Genomic DNA, 20,499 nt, shown 5'->3' on the forward strand with positions numbered 1-20,499 from the left:
CCAGAAAACCAGTAGCATGGGGGTAGTCTGGATCTCAGGAGGTAAATGGTTCCAGAGAGCTGGAGCAGCAATAGAGAAAGCCCTCCTCCACGGGCCCGCCAGCCAACAGTTTAGCTGACGGGACCCGGAGAAGGCCAACCCTGTGGGCCCTTATCGGTCACTGGGAGCTATGCGGTAGAAGGCAGTCTCAAAGATAGTCTGTCCTTAAGCCATGTAGGGCTTTAAAGGTAATGACCAACAACTTGAATTGCATCCAGAGACAAATTGGGGCGAGTGCAGTCCACAGAGAATTGGTGTAATGTGGGTGCATCCATAGCAGGTCACGCGGCTGCATTCTGGACCAGCTGTATTCTCCAAACACTATTCAGGGGTAGCCCCATGTAGAGTGTGTCGCAATAATCTAAGTGTGAGGTGATAAAGGCATGAATGACCATGAGAAAAGCCTCCTGATTAAGTATGGTCGCAATTGGTGTACTAAGCAAACCTATGCAAAGGTCCCCTTGGCCACAGCTGTCAGATAATAATGATAATAATAATAATAATAATAATAATAATAATAATAATTTATTGGATTTGTATGCCGCCCCTCTCCGTAGACTCGGGGCAGCAAACAACAATAATAAACACAACATGTACAATCCAATAATAAAAAACAACTAAAAACCCCTATTATAAAACCAAACATACACACAAACATACCATGCATAACTTGTAATGGCCTAGGGGGAAGAGCTATCTCAACTCCCTCATACCTGGCAGTATAAATGAGTCTTGAGTAGTTTATGAAAGACAGGGAGGGTGGGGGCAGTTCTAATCTCCAGGGGGAGTTGGTTCCAGAGGGCCGGGGCCGCCACAGAGAAGGCTCTTCCCCTGGGGCCCGCCAAACAACATTGTTTAGTCGACGGGACCCAGAGAAGGCCAACTCTGTGGGACCTTATCGGTCGCTGGGATTCGTGCAGTAGCAGGCGATTCCGGAGGTAATCTGGTCCATTGCCATGCAGGGCTTTAAGATGTTGGTCTAATCCTAGCTGTGAGTCTAGGACACCCAAATTTCAAACCTGTTCTCCCCCATCTCTCTCTCTGTGATTTTTTTTTTGTCGAGTCACCCTGGTATGCCCAAGTATGGGAAAAGCATACAGCTTCCTTTTTGCCAAGATACGGCTGGCTGATGAGAGCAAATAAGCTCAAAATAGATCTATATTAGTTTCTCTTTCATTTGCTTTATCAACAAAAATATGTTACATATATAACACTACCTATCTCCACATTGCTCTTTCAACAGCCTCCAGAAAGTTCCATACTCTTTTGCACCCCTGGTTCAAGTGACCATGAGGATAGAGAAATCCCCAAGTGGCCTCAAGGACTCTCAGAGAACTAATGATGACCTTCGGCATGCACTAACAATCAGATGACTGCAATGAACATAAATCAGTCCATTGCCCACTCCATTCCATTCAGTTCAGTCAGAACTGAAGAAGCACTAGAGGAAAAAAACCAACAAAGTCCAGTTGCCACCTTCGGATTACTCAACAGATTATTCAGGGTTGATATTCCTGGAGGCGTCTGTAATATGGTAAATGATTTAGCTTTACTAGATAAATGGTCAAAACAATAGAAACTGCAGTTTAATGTTTCCAAATGTAAAATAATGCACTTGGGGAAAAGGAATCCTCAATCTGAGTATTGTATTGGCAGTTCTGTGTTAGCAAAAACTTCAGGAGAGAAGGATTTAGGGGTAGTGATTTCTGACAGTCTCAAAATGGGTGAGCAGTGTGGTCGGGCGGTAGGAAAAGCAAGTAGGATGCTTGACTGCATAGCTAGAGGTATAACAAGCAGGAAGAGGGAGACTGTGATCCCGCTATATAGAGCGCTGGTGAGACCACATTTGGAATACTGTGTTCAGTTCTGGAGACCTCACCTACAAAAAGATATTGACAAAATTGAATGGGTCCAAAGACGGGCTACAAGAATGGTGGAAGGTCTTAAGCATAAAACGTATCCGGAAAGACTTAATTAACTCAATCTGTATAGTCTGGAGGACAGAAGGAAAAGGGGGGACATGATCGAAACATTTAAATATGTTAAAGGGTTAAATAAGGTTCAGGAGGGAAGTGTTTTTAATAGGAAAGTGAACATAAGAACAAGGGGACACAATCTGAAGTTAGTTGGGGGGAAGATCAAAAGCAACATGAGAAAATATTATTTTACTGAAAGAGTAGTAGATCCTTGGAACAAACTTCCAGCAGACGTGGTAGATAAATCCACAGTAACTGAATTTAAACATGCCTGGGATAAATATATATCCATCCTAAGATAAAATACAGGAAATAGTATAAGGACAGACTAGATGGACCATGAGGTCTTTTTCTGCCGTCAAACTTCTATGTTTCCTTTAGGCTCAGGGAAAGTACAATCATTTCCTAGTTAAATTGTACACTGGATTTTTCAATCCATAATATTCTCAACTTGTAGAAATCCAAAATATCTACAAGCACCTGCTTAAAATTTCTATTACAGGGTGTCCAGGAGGAAACATTTTGAAATCCCGATATTTCCCTGACATTTCCCTGTAACTTGTGATCTAGTTTAGGTGTGGTCGTAGATGACATCATGCCAAATGGCTAAGCCGTGGAGAAATATCGATAGCTGAGGAAGCAAGTTGTTGCCACAATTATGCTCATTTTTGCTTGACTCTGCCAGGCAGCGCGATCCGTTTTTTTTTTCAACATGATTTTTCCCTGTCTTTTAAACATTTTTATAGTTTATTTTTCCCCCTGATTTATTCCGTTTTTTTCACAACTTTCCTGATATTTCCCAAACCGCCGATTTCCCTGATAATTCCTGATTTCCCAGTTTTCCAGGTTTGCTGGACACCCTATATTACTATCATTACTCCACGATAATAATTTACAAATAGTGAGATAAAATAAATCTTACAGGTGATAAGTAGTTGGCGCCTCCTTTGTTTATGGTGACATTTAATTCATGATCTCGATGCATCCTTTCCCCACACCAGTACAGCATTGGTGGCTTAACACATCGCCCGCTACGGGTGAAACTTTTCTCACTGTCATTCAGTAAGTCAATTGTTTTCATCTGCATACCTATTAAAGAAAAGAAACACACACACAAATATTCTTCAACAGCAACAAATTTCTGCCTGTAACAAGGCAAATTGACTTTAAAGTAAACTTTATGTTTACTTTAAATGTAAATATGAAGCACCCTCATAAATGATCCAAAGAAAAGATGAAGTAACCTTGCTGAGCATTTAATTCTCTTTACTCAATTTTTATTATCTTAAGATAACCGGAGTCTACAGAAACAAGTTATTGGTAATGGAAATATTTTTGTGGAGTTTTTTAGAAAAACATTTATTATTATTATTTATTATTTCTTGGATTTGTATGCCGCCCCTCTCCGCAGACTCGGGGCGGCTAACAACAGCAGTAAAACAGTACAATAAAATCCAATACTAAAAAAACAGTTAAAAACCCATTATATAAAAACCAATCATACATACAAACATACCATACATAAAATTGTGAAGGCCTAGGGGGAAAGTGTATCTTAGTTCCCCCATGCCTGGCGGCAGAGGTGGGTTTTAAGCAGCTTACGAAAGGCAAGGAGGGTGGGGGCAATTCTAATCTCTGGGGGGAGTTGGTTCCAGAGGGTCGGGGCCGCCACAGAGAAGGCTGTTCCTCTGGGTCCCGCCAAGCGACATTGTTTGGTTGACGGGACCCGGAGAAGACCCACTCTGTGGGACCTAGTTGGTCGCTGGGATTCATGCGGCAGAAGGCGGTCCCTGAGATATTCTGGTCCGGTGCCATGAAGGGCTTTATAGGTCATAACCAACACTTTGAATTGTGACCGGAAACTGATCGGCAACCAATGCAGACTGCGGAGTGTTGGAGTAACATGGGCATATTTGGGAAAGCCCATGATTGCTCTCGCAGCTGCATTCTGTCCCGGGCCCGCCAGAGATCATCCATCAACGTGACCAAAGCTGTAACCGGGCCTGAATCCAGACTGTTGAGGACCTAGATAATCGGCTTCTGTAATATGAAAGGCTATTTCCTGCCATACAACTTACTTCCATTTGAACATTAGGTTAATCTAGATATATCATGTTTTGCCCGAAAATAAGATCCAGTCTTATTTTCTTTTGGGCCTGAAAATAAGCGGGAGATGTCTTACCCGCTTACCTTAAGACCACCACAGCCAGGCTTCCCCTCCCCCGACACCTGTCGTGTCACTGCCCAATTTCTGTGGCTACTTGCGACCACTTGCAGCTAGATGTCACGTAGCTAACTGCACTGGTGCCACCCTGTGATGTGTCATATCATTGTTCATGCGACTAGTGACAATGGCGTGATGTGTCACACAACCTCCTGCCACAAGTGGCAGCACTGCTGTGATGCACTACATGGCATCCAGCCATGAGAGGCCACAGAAGTCGGACAGCGGCACAACAGATGTTCTGGCATGCAAAGCCTGGCTGCGGCAGTCCTAAAGCAGATGAGGGTCACGTGGGGCCTCGTGCAGCTCTAACCCCCACCCTAGCTTGATTTTTACAAATCCCCCTCGCCCCACTCATACCACCAGACGGTGGGATGGAGTGGGCGGAGTCGTTATAAGGGCTCATTTGGGGGGTAGGGTTTATTTAGTCTTAGTAAAGGTTAATTTGTGGGGGTAAGGCTGTGAGCTGCTCCGAGTCCTCGGAGAGGGGCGGCATACAAATCTAATATACAGTGATACCTTGTCTTACAAACTTAATTGGTTCCGGGACGAGGTTCTTAAGGTGAAAAGTTTGTAAGACGAAACAATGTTTCCCATAGGAATCAATGGAAAAGCGATTAATGTGTGCAAGCCCAAAATTCACCCCTTTTGCCAGCCAAAGCGCCCGTTTTTGCACTGCTGGGATTCTCCTGAGGTTCCCCTCCATAGGAAACCCCACCTCCGGACTTGTGTTTTTGCAATGCTGCAGGGGAATCCCAGCATCGCAAAAACAAGTGCTTCGCTGGCAACGGAAGTCCAGAGGTGGGGTTTCCCATGGAGAGGAACCTCAGGGGAATCCCAGCAGCGCAAAAACGGGTGCTTCTCTGGCAACGGAAGTCTGGAGGCGGGACATCCCAGCGGCGACGGTGAGTTTGTAAGGTGAAAATAGTTTGTAAGAAGAGGCAAAAAATCTTAAACCACGGGTTTGTATCTCGAAAAGTTTGTATGACGAGGCATTTGTAAGATGAGGTATCACTGCATTATTATTATTATTATTATTATTATTATTATTATTATTTTTAGGTGCACATGTAAATCAAAGGTGGGTCTTATTTTGGGGGTAGCTATTTCACAACTCATGGAATACATTCTCATCATTGCATATGGAGCATAGTATTAACAGGGTTTTTGGATTAATTGGGCTAATACACTCTTTCCTCATTAAGAAACAAGTCTGCTAAATCGGAAGTGAAATGCTTACTAAGCAAGCGTGACTGAGGAAGAGAAAGAAAGACACATACTACAAAGATCACTGGTTGCTACCATCTCATTTAGGTATGGTGTGCCAGCATTATTTTCACTTTAGCATGCAGTCGTCAGATGCAAAATCTAGTTATAAGTGCTCACAATTTTTATTACTGTTTCCCATAGTGAACAAAAGTAAATTTCATAGGAAATTACTAGGGCTAGGAACATCATAAATATAACAGTATTTTTTGAAAAGACCGAAATATTCCCCAAACACAGAAAATAACATGCATACCAGGTATTTTATCATTTTGCAGAGGTAATGCATCATACGTTATGTTTTTCATTTCACGTTTTCTCTTAATATTTTGTGGCAGATCCAGTTCTTTTGAGTATTTGTTTGTTTTTTCGCCATCACTTACAGAAAATGCTCTCTCTTCTTTCCTAAAGAGTTAAAGGTTTGCATAAGTACCATAGTATTAATCGCCTCAATCTTATAAGATTTCATATTTTCTTTAAACTGTTTAAACACTGGTAGGGGTAATTATGCTGCTGCAGCAGCTTTTTCCTGAAGTGGTTGGATCAGATACAAGGAATTAGGTGAAGCCTGAGATGCCTGTCCAGAACCCCAATTGTTCTAGAACAGAGGTCCCCAACCGCCGGTCCGCGGACCGGGACCGGCCCGTTGGGGCTTTTCAGCCGGTCCGCGGCGCCAGGGCCCCCTCGGCCTTTCCGCACCACCAGCAGCGCTCCCCCCGCCAGCCAGCCAAGCCCCGCGCCCGCCGGAACCGGCTCCTCGCTCTCCCCCGCCGCCCGCCGCGTTTGCAGGAGGTGGGGAGGGTTGGGCGGCCCGCCAAGGCCAGGAGGGACGCCGCTGCCCCCCCTTCCCTCTCTCCGCCCGCCGCTGCGCCTCCTTGACGCCGAGAGGAAATGCCGGCAAAGGCTTTCCTCAGCGGAGGCCGGCGAAGGTGATATTGAATGTCGGGGGAGAACGAGCGGTTGCACGCGCTCCCTATCTCCCTGCTAGCCCACTCGGAATATTCAAAATAAGAAAAGCCTTTGCCGGCGAAGGCTTTTCTTATTTTGAATATTCCGAGTGGGCTAGCAGGGGGATAGGGAGCGCGTGCAACCGCTCGTTCTCCCCCGACATTCAATATCACCTTCGCCGGCCCCGCCTCTCCTGCAAACCCCCTTGCTGAGAGCCCGGGGCGAAAGTGCTCTCGCAAAGGTGAGGCGGGCAGGGCGTGCGCGCGTCATCGCTGAGAAGAACGGAGAACGAGAGTGAGTGATAGCAACAGACAGCAAGATAGAGAGAAAGTGAGAAAGAGAGAGTGAGAAAGGGGGGGAGAGAAAGAGATAGCAAGAGAGAGAACAAGAGAGAGAAAGAGCGTGAGAAAGAAAACAAGAAAGAGTGAGAGAGAGAGAAAGCAAAAGAGACAGAAAGAAAACAAGAGAGAGAAAGTGAGAAGAAGAGAAAGAGGGGGAGAGAGAGAGAAAGAGAGAGGGGGGAGAGAGAGAAAGAGAGGGAGAGGGAGAAAGAGAGAGGGAGAGGGGGGAGAGATAGCAAGAGAGGGAGAGAGGGAAAGGGGGAGAGAGGGAAAGGGGGAGAGAGGGGGGAGAGAAAGAGAGAGGGAGAGAGAGAGGAGATAAAGGAAGAGGAGAGAGAGAAAGGAAGAGAAAGAAAGAAAGAGGGATAGAAAGAGAGAGAGAGTGAGAGATGCTCAGTGAGCCTTTCTTTGAAGTTGCCTTTCTTTCTTTCTCTTTCTTGCTTTGTTTCTTGCTCTTTTTCTTTCTCTCTTTTACCTTCCCTTCCTCTATTTCTTCTTTTCTTTCTCCTTCCTACCTTCTTCCCTTACTCTCCCCTTTCATAAGTTTCCTTGCTTCCTTCCTCTGTTCCTGTCCCTTCCCCCTTTCTTTCTTTCTTTCTTTCCTTCCCTTCCTCCCTCCATTTCTTGCTTTCCTTTTCCTTCCTCCCTTCTTTCCTCCCTCATTCCCTTCTTTCACTCCTTCCTCTCTTACTCTCCCCTTTCACACCTTTCCTTGCTTCCTTTGCACCCTTCTTTTGTTCCTGTCCCTTCCCTCTTTCCTTCCTTCCTTCCCACCCTCCGTCCATTCATTCACCCATTCCTCTCTTGATCGCCCCTTTTACGGCGCCGCTGACAGCTAGCTCCCCCCCCCCCCACCGGGCCATGGAAAACTGGTCTAGCTTAAAGCCGGTCCCTGGTGCAAAAAAGGTTGGGGACCTCTGTTCTAGAAGGCTGTCTTTAATAGAAAATGACAATTTCAGTAACCCCAAGCTCTGCTTTCATCCATTTCTCCATAGAGAAACATCTTTGTTTCCAAGATCTCTGCCTAAAGTAGCTAGGGAAGGCAAAACCAGGATATAAACTTTTCAAGTGGAATCTTCTTTTTTCAAAAAAGAAACAACTTTTATGGAAGAATTCTACACAAAAATAAAATCATTCAGAGAAGGAAAAGAGGAAAAACAGAGGAAATGAAAAAGGGGGAAAAAAGAATAAGGTGGCTTATTTTTGTTATTTCAAAAAGACATGGATAGCCAGTCTTTCCATTGAGGCATTATCGATTGCAATTTGAGGAACTATCGGTAGAAATACTCTAGAACTGTGATAGTGAACTTTTTCTTCCTCGGGTGCCGAAAGAGCATGCACGCATGCTAGCACGCATGCTATCACGCATGTATGAGTTGCCTCCAGAAGTTGTGAATGCTCCAACTCCAGTTTTAAAGAAGAGATTAGATAACCATTTGTCTGAAGTGAAGTGGTGTAGGGTTTCCTGGCTAAGCAGGGGGTTGGACTAGAAGACTTCCAAGGTCCCTTCCAACTACGTTAAATTATAATTACCCTAATTATGTGCTACTACAGACTAAATACACAGTATAAATAAATGTTGTAGACATTTTGCAAAGTTTTTCTTAAATATTTCGAAGATTGAAAAATTATTACCAACAATCACAGCTATCACAACGACTCAAAAACGTAACCATTTTCAGTGACACTGACCTTTTCATATAAAGAAGCAAATCATCAACAAGCATTTTCCAATTTCTTGGGATTCCTCTCTGAAACTTCTTTATGAATGTAGGTGGTATTCCTGTTTGAAACAAAGGTATAGCCTTTGGACAGTTGTTATGTTTTAGAAGGGTGCTTATACTAATTTTTCAAACCTTTGGAGGAGATCAAAACAGAGATAATCTACAGGATTACAAAATCTTAGGAAAATTCCTAAATCTGTATTATACCTTCTCTCTCTTTTTGTAATGCTTTATTTTTATGCAAATGTTATATTGGAAAGTTCTAGATAGAGCAAAGTTATGCATTGTAGAAATTGTGATATCTAACATTCTACTCAAGCTGCTGCTATCACACAATCGGCATTATTAAATCGCAAAAGAAAGAATATAGCTTAGTAGCTTAGATCATATTGGGCAAAATGCATAAATGAGAGCACAGATTTCTGTACCCCCTGCTAATTAGAATGGCAAAGTGCTCCCTTTTATGAGTGTTTCAATTATCCATCATCATTTTACAGTCACATTAAATAAATGTGGCAACAGGTATATTAAAGATACTGTCCTTCCTGCTAATACTGTTAGTTATTCAAGCTATCATTTGAAACAAATTAATATTTAGCAGTGTGGTATAGTATTAAACCTTATATGACAAGCACAGATCAGAAAGATCACTTAATACTAGATCAATACTACCTCTTATATGTGTTAACCTATTTCAGCCTGAGCAGGTGCCTCATGGCTCCTAATGTAGAACTCAACTCAATTACTAGAGACTGACAGTTTGAGTAATAGGTCAGCATAAACAGCTGGAAAAGAAGCAGCAAAGTAGAAGCCATTTTCACAAGAAGCTTATAAAAATTCTAGGCTGCCATTCTGGTTTTACTTTTCTCTTACCTTCTTTCTTCATGCTAACTGCATCAATACACCCTTGTAACATGTAGATACTTCCTTTCAAGGTTTTGACTTGATTGCTTGCAATGCGTTCTACAATTACATTGCTATGCCAGAAGACATCGCCTATATCTCTAAAATAAAAAGGTCATAGAATCATAATTGGAAAAGAATCTTACCATTATACTTCCTTAGAATCCCAGCTTGAAAAGTGACGTGAGCCCCTTATAATTTATTTCTCCCACTTCCTAATGTATGTGTTTTATATTGTGAATTGTGTATCTTGCTATGTGGATAAGACAGACATGTCACGTATTTTCCTAATGAAGAAATATTTGCAAGCATTTTGTGAATTTGTTATAAAGGACTTAAAGCCTTTGTTAATTGTTCTATTTAACTGGTACAAGCTGGACCAGACCAAATAAATTTTGATAAATACACAAGTCTATTCAAAATGTAGGTAATATCTAGAATGAATTCAATTTACTCTTGGAAACTTAAATTGTAAGCCACATTATGCGTTCAAGATTAAACCGAAAAATAGACTGGAAATAAAAGAAATACATGAGGGAATTTACTTAATATTCAAAGCCACTCAATCATTTGCATTACAATACCCAGCAAAAATTACTACAATTCAATACCTAAGCCCATCTTTTTCCTTTTACAAAGTGTAGGTTACAAAGGAAAAGAGTGAGGAGCTGGACATCAAGTTTAAAAAAATAATAATATGGGAGGAGATAACTTCATCCAGAGTATGGGTAATCCCTAGGTTACGAGCGTTCCCTTAGGGGGAATTTAATACAAGACTAATGCAAGGAACATCCATGACAATGATTTAAAACCATGTAGACATATTTGAACAAAACTGAAAAGCAGTCACTTACTTCCGTAATCCTTCCAGACCCACCGCAGTATTATCATTGATCACTCTGATTACCCATTTAGTGATAGATATCATCTCTTTTTCCTTTGAAAACTAAATTAGAAAAAACAGGGAATAATTTTGGCCATAATTATTATTTATTTTATTTATTTATTTATTCAATTTTTATGCCGCCCTTCTCCTTAGACTCAGGGCGGCTTACAACATCTTAGCAATAGCACTTCTTAACAGAGCCAGGCTATTGCCCCCACAATCCGGGTCCTCATTTTACCCACCTCGGAAGGATGGAAGGCTGAGTCAACCTTGAGCCGGTGATGAGATTTGAACCGCTGACCTTCAGATCTACAAGTCAGCTTCAGTGGTCTGCAGTACAGCACTCTACCTGCTGTGCCACCCCGGCTCTTTTGCACCTGACTGCAAAATCATATAATGTATATCGACAGTTCAATGACATTCTCAGATTTATATTTGTGATCACTACTTAAATTCAAACTGTGTACATTTTAAGATTTGAATCTAAATATTAAGTATTTTCTTCTGAATTTATGAAGAAAAGAACTTTCATGGCTAGTGTGATAATGTACCCTTTATATCATATGTAAGTTATACCACTCAAGCAAATATTTGTAGAGAATGATATGCACAACACTATAGGTGCCCGTTTATGTATCTTGTTACGATTATAAACAATTGCAAAGTAGGGATTGAATCCAGGAAAATCTTGAACTTTACAGATTTAATTTATCTGAAATTCTAAAAGTTTCTGAAATTATTCTGAGATTCTGAAAGAAATGGAAACTCCATTATTATATTACAGAAATTTAAAACCAGGGCTTTTTAAAAAAGAAAAGCATGTTATTTTTTAAAAATAAAAATTGCAGGGATATAGTATTTCTCTGGGTCTTTTATTCTATCTCTGATCTTCACAGAAGTATAAACAAATGGACTTGCCTTTTTTTAGGGAGATGGGCAGCCTATTAATAAAAAAATATAAATAAAAAATAAATAAGATGCTAATAGCTTCCAGAATTTTTTAAATAAGTATAATTATTTAGAGAGCTTTTTTCAGATTTATGACCCTTCAAAATTATTCTTCCATAAAAAAATACCATCTAAAAGCAATATGGAAATAAATGATAAGCTAAATTAAGCTGCAATTAGGGCTGTGAATATAATCTATTGTCCACAGCTGCCAAGTGATGCCAAGAAAAGAAGCTATTTTAGATTAGCAAAACAGTTGCTTACTCATTTGCTTCAATATTCAAAAATACCTTTTTGAAACAAAACCTGAATTTTTGTGCAAGTCTATGGATTTCCATTTTTCAAAGTAGCTACCCTGTTTTCACATCCCCTTATAATAAGCCAACTGGGCTTTTGAGTGCAGGGTAATAAGGCTAAGCACTTATTTCAGGATTCATAAAGGTAACAGAAAATATCCTGGTGAACCACTTATGATGCATACTGATTACACATTTTATTTATTGGATTTATTTATTTATTGGATTTGTATGCCGCCCCTCTCCAGGGACTCAGGGCGGCTAACAGCAACAATAAAGCAGTGTACAACAGTAGTCTGATGTTAGAAACAATTAAAAACCCATTAATATAAAAAACCAAACATACATACATACATACCATGCATAGAATTGTAAAGGCCTAGGGGGAAGAGGGTCTCAATTCCCCCATGCCTGACGGCAGAGGTGGGTTTTAAGCAGCTTACGAAAGGCAAGGAGGGTGGGGGCAATTCTAATCTTTGGGGGGAATTGGTTCCAGAGGGCCGGGGCCGCCACAGAGAAGGCTCTTCCCCTGGGTCCCGCCAAGCGACATTTTGATGTGATAGGGGGAAAATGTAACACAAGAAAGATAGTTGTGGTGCCCCCTTTAGTTATGTTCAATTGTGACATGCTTTGCTCTTCCTGCCAGCTAGGATAAAAATAGATAAAATAAAAGATCCTACCTTTTCATTTGTGCCTGTGTCAGGTTCATCCAAGAGCGTCTTGGTAGCAGGCTGTTGTTTCCTTGGTATATACGCTTTTGGAGTAGCAAAAATTGTATCATACAAGTGTTGGGAAGGTTTTTGTGGTAAAACACTTAAATTTTCTTCTGCTTTTTGGCCATAAATATATTTGGATGGAGTCATGCCTGCTTCTTCTTGAAGTTTTCCATATGCTCTTTCCTTCAAGAATTCTCTAGATTTAATGTGATCATCACTCACAATCACAGGATTAGAGATTATTGTAAAAGTATTATTGGCCAATTCACCAGGTTCCACAATAATCTCTTTCTGGCTAACAGTAGCACTTACACGTTCTTTATTAAAATTATTACATTTTTTTGTTGGGCAGGATGTGATTAAAGGTTGCTTTGCTGTAGGTAAAGGAAAGACATTTTAAATTTAATACGGTGAAACATTTCCTACAGAAAATATTCTCTTCATAACTATTGTTTCAGGATGAGTTGTTATACCTAAATCATTTTTTCCTCAGTCATGCTAACTTCTTAGAAAATAATTTCTTCTCAATAACAAGAAAAAGACACAACTCTTTTCACTAAGAGTTATGGATAGTCAACTAGAATAGTCTGATTGAAGACTAATAAATAAATAAACTGCAACATAATTATTATGGAGATGGAGACATACTGAAGCTCCCAAAATTGTGGAATGGATTGTGAAGATGCCAGAATTGGCAGAAACTGCAAAACCAAGTTATTTGAGGACCCGGATTCTGGGGGCAATATGCTGCTCTCTTAAAAAGTGCTGTTGCTAACATGTTGTAAGCTGCCCTGAGTCTAAGGTGAAGGGCGGCATAAAAATCTAATAAATCTAATAAATTTGGTAAAGGACAGAACAACCAATACTTTTTAGTGGGAATTTTGCTGAAAATAGAAAAAAGCAAAGGGAAGCAATTCGAAAACAATTAAATAAGGGGTGAAAGAGATTTCTGTAATATCAAGAGGGAGGAGTCATAATGAGTTTGTTTATAAGTTATAAAACCTGTAACTTGCTTACTACAGTAGTACCTCTACTTACGAACTTAATTCATTCCCTGACCAGGTTCTTAGGTAGAAAAGTTTGTAAGAAGAAGCAATTTTTCTCATAGGAATCAATATAAAAGCAAATGATGTGTGTGATTAGGGAAACCACAGGGAGGGTAGAGGCCCTGTTTCCTCCCAGGAGATTCCTAGAGAGGCCCACGGAGGCTTCTCCCCGCCTTTTCCGGCCCTGTTTCCTCCCAGGAGATTCCTAGAGATGCCCCACAGAGGCTTTTCCATGCCTTTAACAGTTCCTAAGAGGCAAAACAAATCTTGAACACCCGGTTCTTATCTAGAAAAGTTCATAAGTAGAGGCGTTTGTAGGTAGAAGTACCACTGTACAGTGGTACCTCATGATACGAACCCCTCGTCTTACGAACAACCCGAGATACGAACCCGGGGTTCAGAAATTTTTTGCCTCTTCTTACGAACTTTTTCCTTCTTACGAACCCACCGCCGCCGCCACCGAGAAGCCCCGCCGGGGCGCTTTTCAGCATCCTCCTGAACCCGAACACCAAACCCGAACTTCCGGGTTCGGCGTTCGGGAGGCCGCTGAGAAGCCCCGCGGCTGTTTCAAAAGACGACAGCCGGGCGGCGGGGCTTCTCGGTGGCCTCCCGAACATTGAACCAGGAAGTTCGGCAAAAGTTTGGGTTCGGGAGTCCGCTGAAAAGCCCCGCCACCCGGCTGTCACCTTTTAAAACAGCCGGGGGGCTTCTCGGCAGCCTCCCGAACGCCGGACCTGGAAGTTCGGCAAATTTTCGGGTTCAGGAGGACGCTGAGAAGCCCCCCAGCTGTTTTAAAAGGTGACAGCCAGTCGGCGGGGCTTCTCAGCGGCCTCCCGAACCCGAACTTTTGCCGAACTTCCGGGTTCGGCGTTCGGGAGGCCGCCGAGAAGCCCCACCGCCCAGCTGTCACCTTTTGAAACAGCCAGGGGGGCTTCTTGGCAGCCTCCCGAACGCCGAACTCGGAAGTTCGGGTTTGGCGTTCGGGAGGCCGCCGAGAAGCCCACCGGCTGTTTCAAAAGGTGACAGCCGGGCGGCGGCGTTTTTTTGCGTTTTTTTTTCATTGCACGGATTAATTGATTTTACATTGTTTCCTATGGGAAACAATGTTTCGTCTTACGAACTTTTCGTTTTACGAACCACCCCCGGGAACCAATTAGGTTCTTAAGACGAGGTATTACTGTATTTGTTTCTTTAACTATTTTATTTTCTTCTTAATATTTCTTTACATTTATATTTTACCTATGTAAAAGTCTTAATAAAATGATGATGATGATGATGAGCTAGCTAGCTAACTATTGTGTGTGTGTGTTAACGTGTGTTATCAATAACGAAGAGCTTGCTGAATGGTGCACATGCTATTTTATGACTATTTCTGCTTACTTACCTATTTAATCTATTTACATGCTACTTATCTCACTGACAAGCGACTCTGGGTGGCTTTACAAGCATAAAAAATGGTTACAAAACACAAAAACATTAAATATTAAATAAATCAAAATGAAATAAGTTAAAAATCAGAACCAGAAAATTATGGGGCAAATGTTTGAAAAAAAAAACTAAAGGCAAATGATGAGTAAATGATTAAAAGCAACTACAAATTATTTGGCAGCCTGCTATGTTTAGCTATTATAAACAGAATATTCTATCGTTTACCAGAAAATTATGTTACGACAAGATTGCAGGAAGAAAAATTGAAGACTCAGCTTTCCATCCTTCCGAGGTGGGTAAAATGAGGACCCGGATGGTTGGGGCAATAGGCTGCCAGCCATGCCTTTGTTAAAAAAAGTACTATTGCTAACATGTTGTAAGCCGCCCTGAGTCTAAGGAGAAGGGCGGCATAAAAAATCAAATAAATAAATATGAATAAATTCCAAAACAAAAATATATGCAAAACTTCTGATCATCTAAGAAATGTATTACCTTTCTGCAACCAATCTTTCTGCAACCTCTGTTTTGCACGGGAGAAGAACTTGTTGGGGGATTCCAGATATGGAGGACTTATTACTGTAGTATATAGATTTTTGTTCACTGCAGTAAAATCTGCCACTGAAACTGAAAGGACAAAACACATTGATGAAGTTTTCCATACCTGGTAGATTGAAAGATAACCTTTTAGAAAACATGGAATTTAATATTTGCATGGCAATATACAACTAATGTAACAGACAAGCGTTATCACTGAGGAAGTTCAGACGTGGTTCTGCAAGTTCTCAGGGGTGACCAATACATACTGTAATTTTTGGAGTATAAGACGCTCTATAAAAAAATAGGGAAAATTGAAAAATTCTGCCTCTGCCTAACCAGCATCCATCAGTATTCATCTGGCTAGTTAGTGTGTGAGTCCTGTCAGTGTGTGAGAACAAACTCATTCTTTTACTCCATATGCAACCTTTCATAATTTTAATTTGTTTTTATGTTTGTTTTTTATTTGTATTTCTTACTATATTAGCCACTTAGAATCACCCTGAACGAGATGAGTGGCTTACAAATTCAATCAATCCTGAAGATGAGTCTAGATGAGTCTAAATTAATAAGGCAGGGAGTAGGTTGACCAATTTTTATCACTGCTGGGTAGTGGCCCTATCTCAAACATCTAAGTATGATACTAAAATAAATTGGGAAGACATTATATAACCAACCTGTTTTTACATTGGATTCTTCAGGAAAATCCTCATTCAGCTTTGTCTTTTGTTTATCTTTAACTATAGGTATTTTTTCTGATTTTTGTAGAAAGGAAGGTTCCATTTCAGGAATAAGAATAGAATCTTTAGTACAGTTTGGGTCCAACAACTTAGCTTCTGAAGGCTTGTTTTTTTCTTTCAGAAGAGCTGCTCTTTGCTTCATTCTTAAGAAGATTTTTGTTGGAGAGTCAAGGCATAATGGTTCACAAGCTTTACGTTTTTGAACGGCACTCCTTGTCAGTGGCTTATTTTTCTGAGATGAAGAAATCATTCCCTGGATTCCTTCAGATGACGCCTTTATTTCACTGATGTCAAAGAATTCTTGTGTATGCAGATTGTGAGACATTAAAGTAGACTGGAAAATATGTATTCCGTGCTCTTGCTCTTGGCTCGAGCAAATATTCTGGCAAGTAAAAACCACTGAAGAGGGAATTTTAGCTGAATCCAAAGTACAATTCATCTGGAATTTTACAAAATCCTTTAAAGGTGTACCATCAGGGATATTATGTAAAGAAACTGCTTTCAATGACATTATTTCTTTCCTGTTAAAGGGGAAAAAAATGTTAATATTCTTCAATTGTCTAAAACTACAGCACCTGGAAATACAAAATATCTTCATTATAAATGCTTTTTCATTCAAAAAAAAGTCTTATATCTGCAAATACCATCTGTATCCCTTTACATTTTTACTTTTAAAAGGTGTTATAAAGTAACAAAAATAATCTCTGATATCCCATGCTAAATGCATCTAAATACCCTAAATTATTTAATACTTAAATTATAAATTAGATATACAGTACTGTATAATGACACTATGTTAACACTATATACAATTTAAAACCCTAGTGTAATTTTGAAAATGTAATTATAAAACATAGAAAGGGGTGGCATACAAGTCTAATAAATAATAATAATAAAATAATAATAGCCATTTTTTTCCTGATAATATAAAGCTGTTACATCATAGAAATTGCACCAGAATGATATGAGATTCAGCAGTCTATAGAAGTGTTGAATATATAATGTATGATGTAACACTGGCATGTCCAACATGAGACCAATGGATAGCTTGTAATGCGGCCCCACAAGATTGTAAACTTTTATATATATTTACAATTATATTATATACAACTATATTGTATATATTTACATGCAGCCCAAAAAATTCCTCTTCATTCAATGAAGCCCACACAAGCCAAAAGGTTGGATAGCTGTGATGTAAAGCAGTGTTTTCAAACTTGGCATTCTGGAGTTGAAGTCCACAAGTTGCCAAGTGTGGGGACCCCTGATGTAAAGAATACTAATTTTGTCTGCAAAATTCAAGAAAATTAACAGATATGTGTATTTTACCAGCATAAACAATTCATCAGGCACTTCAGCAAACCCAAATGAAGTCAATTATTGCCATTAAAAGAGTTAAAGAATGGAAATGGAAATTGACTGGTCACATAGCAAGAGCAACTTATGAAAGGTGGACCAAGGCAGTCATAGAATGGATCCCACTTGATAAAAAGCATCAAAACAGAATAACCGAGTTGGAAGAGACGTTGTAGGTCATCTAGTTCAACCCCTCCCCCAAGCAGAGACAGTACACATCGCAACGGGCCTAAAGGAAGTCCGGAGGCTTCAGTGAGGCTTTTATGCATGCAAGGAGGTGGTTATGCACACATGAGCGGGAGAGGACATTGCATTATAGATTCAAACACGCGCGCCCTTTTGGCACCCGTGCAAAAAAATGTTTGTCATTACTGCCCTACACCATTTCTGACAGATTCAGTCTCTTCTTGAAAGCTTCCAGTGATGAAGCTCCCATAACTTCAGCTGTTCCATGGGTTGATTGTTCTCACTGTCGGGAAATTTCTCCTTCGTTCTAGGTTGCTTCTCTCCTTGATCAGTTTCCATCCACGGCTTGTTCTGCCCTCAGGTGCTTTGGAGAATAGCTTGACTCCCTCTTCTTTGTGGCAACCCCTGAGATATTGGACGATGCGTTCCCAAAATCTAACCCAGATGGCCGAAAGACGGTCCTATTTTCAGGGGGTTGCCTTAAAGTCCCCGGAGGCAGCCATCTCCAACCGGGTGTCCTGCAGGCTTATGGAAGCTTCGACTCCTTAACTTAACCAGCACCAAATTGAGGAAATAATAAAAAACAGTTTGAAATAACATTTTTTTTTTAAAAAAAAAAGAACCCACCAGAGGATATTCCCGCCAATACAATAAGAGAAATAGTAGCCTTCTCATCCGGAGCTCGGGAGGGAAAGAAAAAAAAAGGCTTTCTTTGTTGTGGAAGCAAAATCTTCTCCCACTCAACCCCCCCACCCACCTCACCCAGTAGCCACTTCTCCGCCCTACCTTCTCTCTCCCTCCTTTTTCATTCCTTCGACCGCCGCCCGTCAGATCGCCGCGAGATTTGAATTCCTCACGCGCTGCGCTCCCTGATCTCTGATTGGTCGAAGAGCAAGGAAGGCTTGCTGACGTCATTAGGAGTCGCCTCCCCCGCGTGGCTTGGGGGGACATTTTGGAGGCTGGCAAAGACTGTCAGGCGAATGGCGGTTCGGGGGCGAACCTTAAAATACAGTATATATTTAGCGCCTAGTCCGCAAGGATCAAATGAAGAGTGGAAGCCAGCCTGCAATCCGCACCAAATGTTATATTTTCTGTCATATTATTTTCACTAATGTTATATCCAGTTAGCTGAGACCTGTGTATGGTTTGTTAGTTATCCGATAGTTCACTGTTTATTTCATTAGCAATGATTGAGCCGCGCGATTCGCCCTTTGATAAAAAGCTGATATGGCCAATAGTGCAACGAAATAATTGTATCTGTGAAGGATCCTTGGCAGCTCTCTGAAGTTGCATTGTTTTGTTGCAATCGTTTTATTTCATTGGGGACCCAGATTGTTGAGGGCAATATGCTGATTTTAAACTGCATAGAGAGGGCTGAAAAGGACTCTTTATGGAGATTCTCATCCATCCAGGTCATGGTTATCCCAAAGGTGCTTTTTTCAAGAGGCAACTGGACTTTCTGGTTTTTCTTTGAAGACGTTTTGCTGCTCATCCAAAAAGCAAAAGGCAAAACATCTTCAAAGAAAAAAACAAAGTCCAGTTGCATCTTGAAAAAAGCACCTTTGGGATAAGTCTAAATGCTATGCTATTACCCAAACTAGGTAATATCATAATTTGAATAATGAAACGTCTGCAAGAAAATAACATAATCCTGAAAGCACCAAGTAACCCTCCTTTCAACCTGAGCTATGATCCCTATGGATCATGGTATCTGCATAAACATTCTTATAAAATTTCAGTAGTACATATAGATTCCATTGTGGCCGGCAGGTCATGCCTTGTCCTTGAGGGTGGGGGAATACAAATTCGAATGGCACTGTCTTTATATGCTTAATTTATTAGGTTTTGTATCTCTGTGGAGCGCTTTGCCTATGAATAGCTTGCAACTGGCAATGCTTTTATGTTACACAAATGGAGCTGTCCAGTTGTTGTTAATAACAACAACAACAACAACAACAACAACAACAAAGTTGGAAGGGACCTTGGAAATCTTCTAGTTCAACCCCCTGCTTAGGCAGGAAACCTTATACTACTTCAAACAAATGGCTATCTAACATCTTAAAAACTTCCAGTGTTGGAGCATCCACAACTTCTGGAGGCAAGCTGTTCCACTAATTAATTGTTACCTAGTTTCCATTCACAGAGAGTGTTTCCACTCACAGGGACTTTGGCTTATGTAAAAACTTCCCTGGGTGATTTCCTATTAATGGGATGATGCAAGTCAGCTCTTGTCAAGGGGAACTTTTTCCCTACTTTTGGAAATGGTGTTTTGTTTGCTATTTTAGAAAAAGAGTAGCATCTTATACTATGAAAAATATGGTAATTTGATCTTACTTATTTGCAGGTGAAATTTATCTTAAATTCAAGGCCACCTCCCTTCCTGGAATACACAGCTTATCAGATACAGTATAGTGATACTGCAAAAAGGACACTTGAACACAGATATGAAAGTTTAGGTTCACACAGAGGTTAAAACTGGCATTCAAATGTAGGGTTTCTTAATTATTTGTGCTCAGCTATATAAAATTTTCTAACCCCTCTGTGAACCAGAGTCTTCAATGTATATGCTTGAATGGCTTTGTTTTAAACCTAATTAGACAAGTATATTGTACAAGTCCTTAACAGTTGTAAACATTAATGGACTGATAAAAACAACATGTTCCAGGCTTTTGATCAGCTAAGTTCAAAATATGTCCCCCTCTACAGTACACCCTTGGCCTTATTGAACCAGTTATACTTATTTTCTGGTCATTAGCTGTAACTGAGTTTAAGTCATATTATTTTAACCTTCATAAATGGTTAGTTCCTGAATGCATCTAAAAATTGTGGCTTAACTATTACAATTGCACAAATTATTTTTCTGGTTCTATTACAGTTTTACCATTGTTTTATGTATCCCCTTGGATGTCCATATATACTTCTCCTTTGCAAATGAGAAAAAA

General features: G+C 40.6%; 1 protein-coding gene across 2 annotated transcripts in view; it reads right to left on the minus strand.

Annotated features, from left to right (window-relative positions):
- The window catches only part of MIS18BP1 (MIS18 binding protein 1), a 46,981-nt gene extending 28,446 nt beyond the window's left edge, over positions 1 to 18,535 (minus strand). For both annotated transcript variants that reach the window (XM_070748783.1, XM_070748775.1), the window contains exons 1-9: positions 18,344 to 18,535; positions 15,953 to 16,536; positions 15,234 to 15,365; positions 12,232 to 12,641; positions 10,276 to 10,367; positions 9,392 to 9,522; positions 8,487 to 8,577; positions 5,762 to 5,910; positions 2,938 to 3,104 (exon numbers count right to left, since the gene is read on the minus strand). In XM_070748783.1, the coding sequence (XP_070604884.1) occupies positions 2,938 to 3,104; positions 5,762 to 5,910; positions 8,487 to 8,577; positions 9,392 to 9,522; positions 10,276 to 10,367; positions 12,232 to 12,641; positions 15,234 to 15,365; positions 15,953 to 16,536; positions 18,344 to 18,366 (1,779 nt within the window). In that variant the 5' untranslated portion in view covers positions 18,367 to 18,535. The remainder of the gene's footprint in view (positions 1 to 2,937; positions 3,105 to 5,761; positions 5,911 to 8,486; positions 8,578 to 9,391; positions 9,523 to 10,275; positions 10,368 to 12,231; positions 12,642 to 15,233; positions 15,366 to 15,952; positions 16,537 to 18,343) is intronic.
- Positions 18,536 to 20,499: the final 1,964 nt, after the last annotated feature.

This window comes from Erythrolamprus reginae, chromosome 1 (genome assembly GCF_031021105.1).
Source record: "Erythrolamprus reginae isolate rEryReg1 chromosome 1, rEryReg1.hap1, whole genome shotgun sequence".
NCBI classification, from domain to species: Eukaryota; Metazoa; Chordata; class Lepidosauria; order Squamata; family Dipsadidae; genus Erythrolamprus; species Erythrolamprus reginae.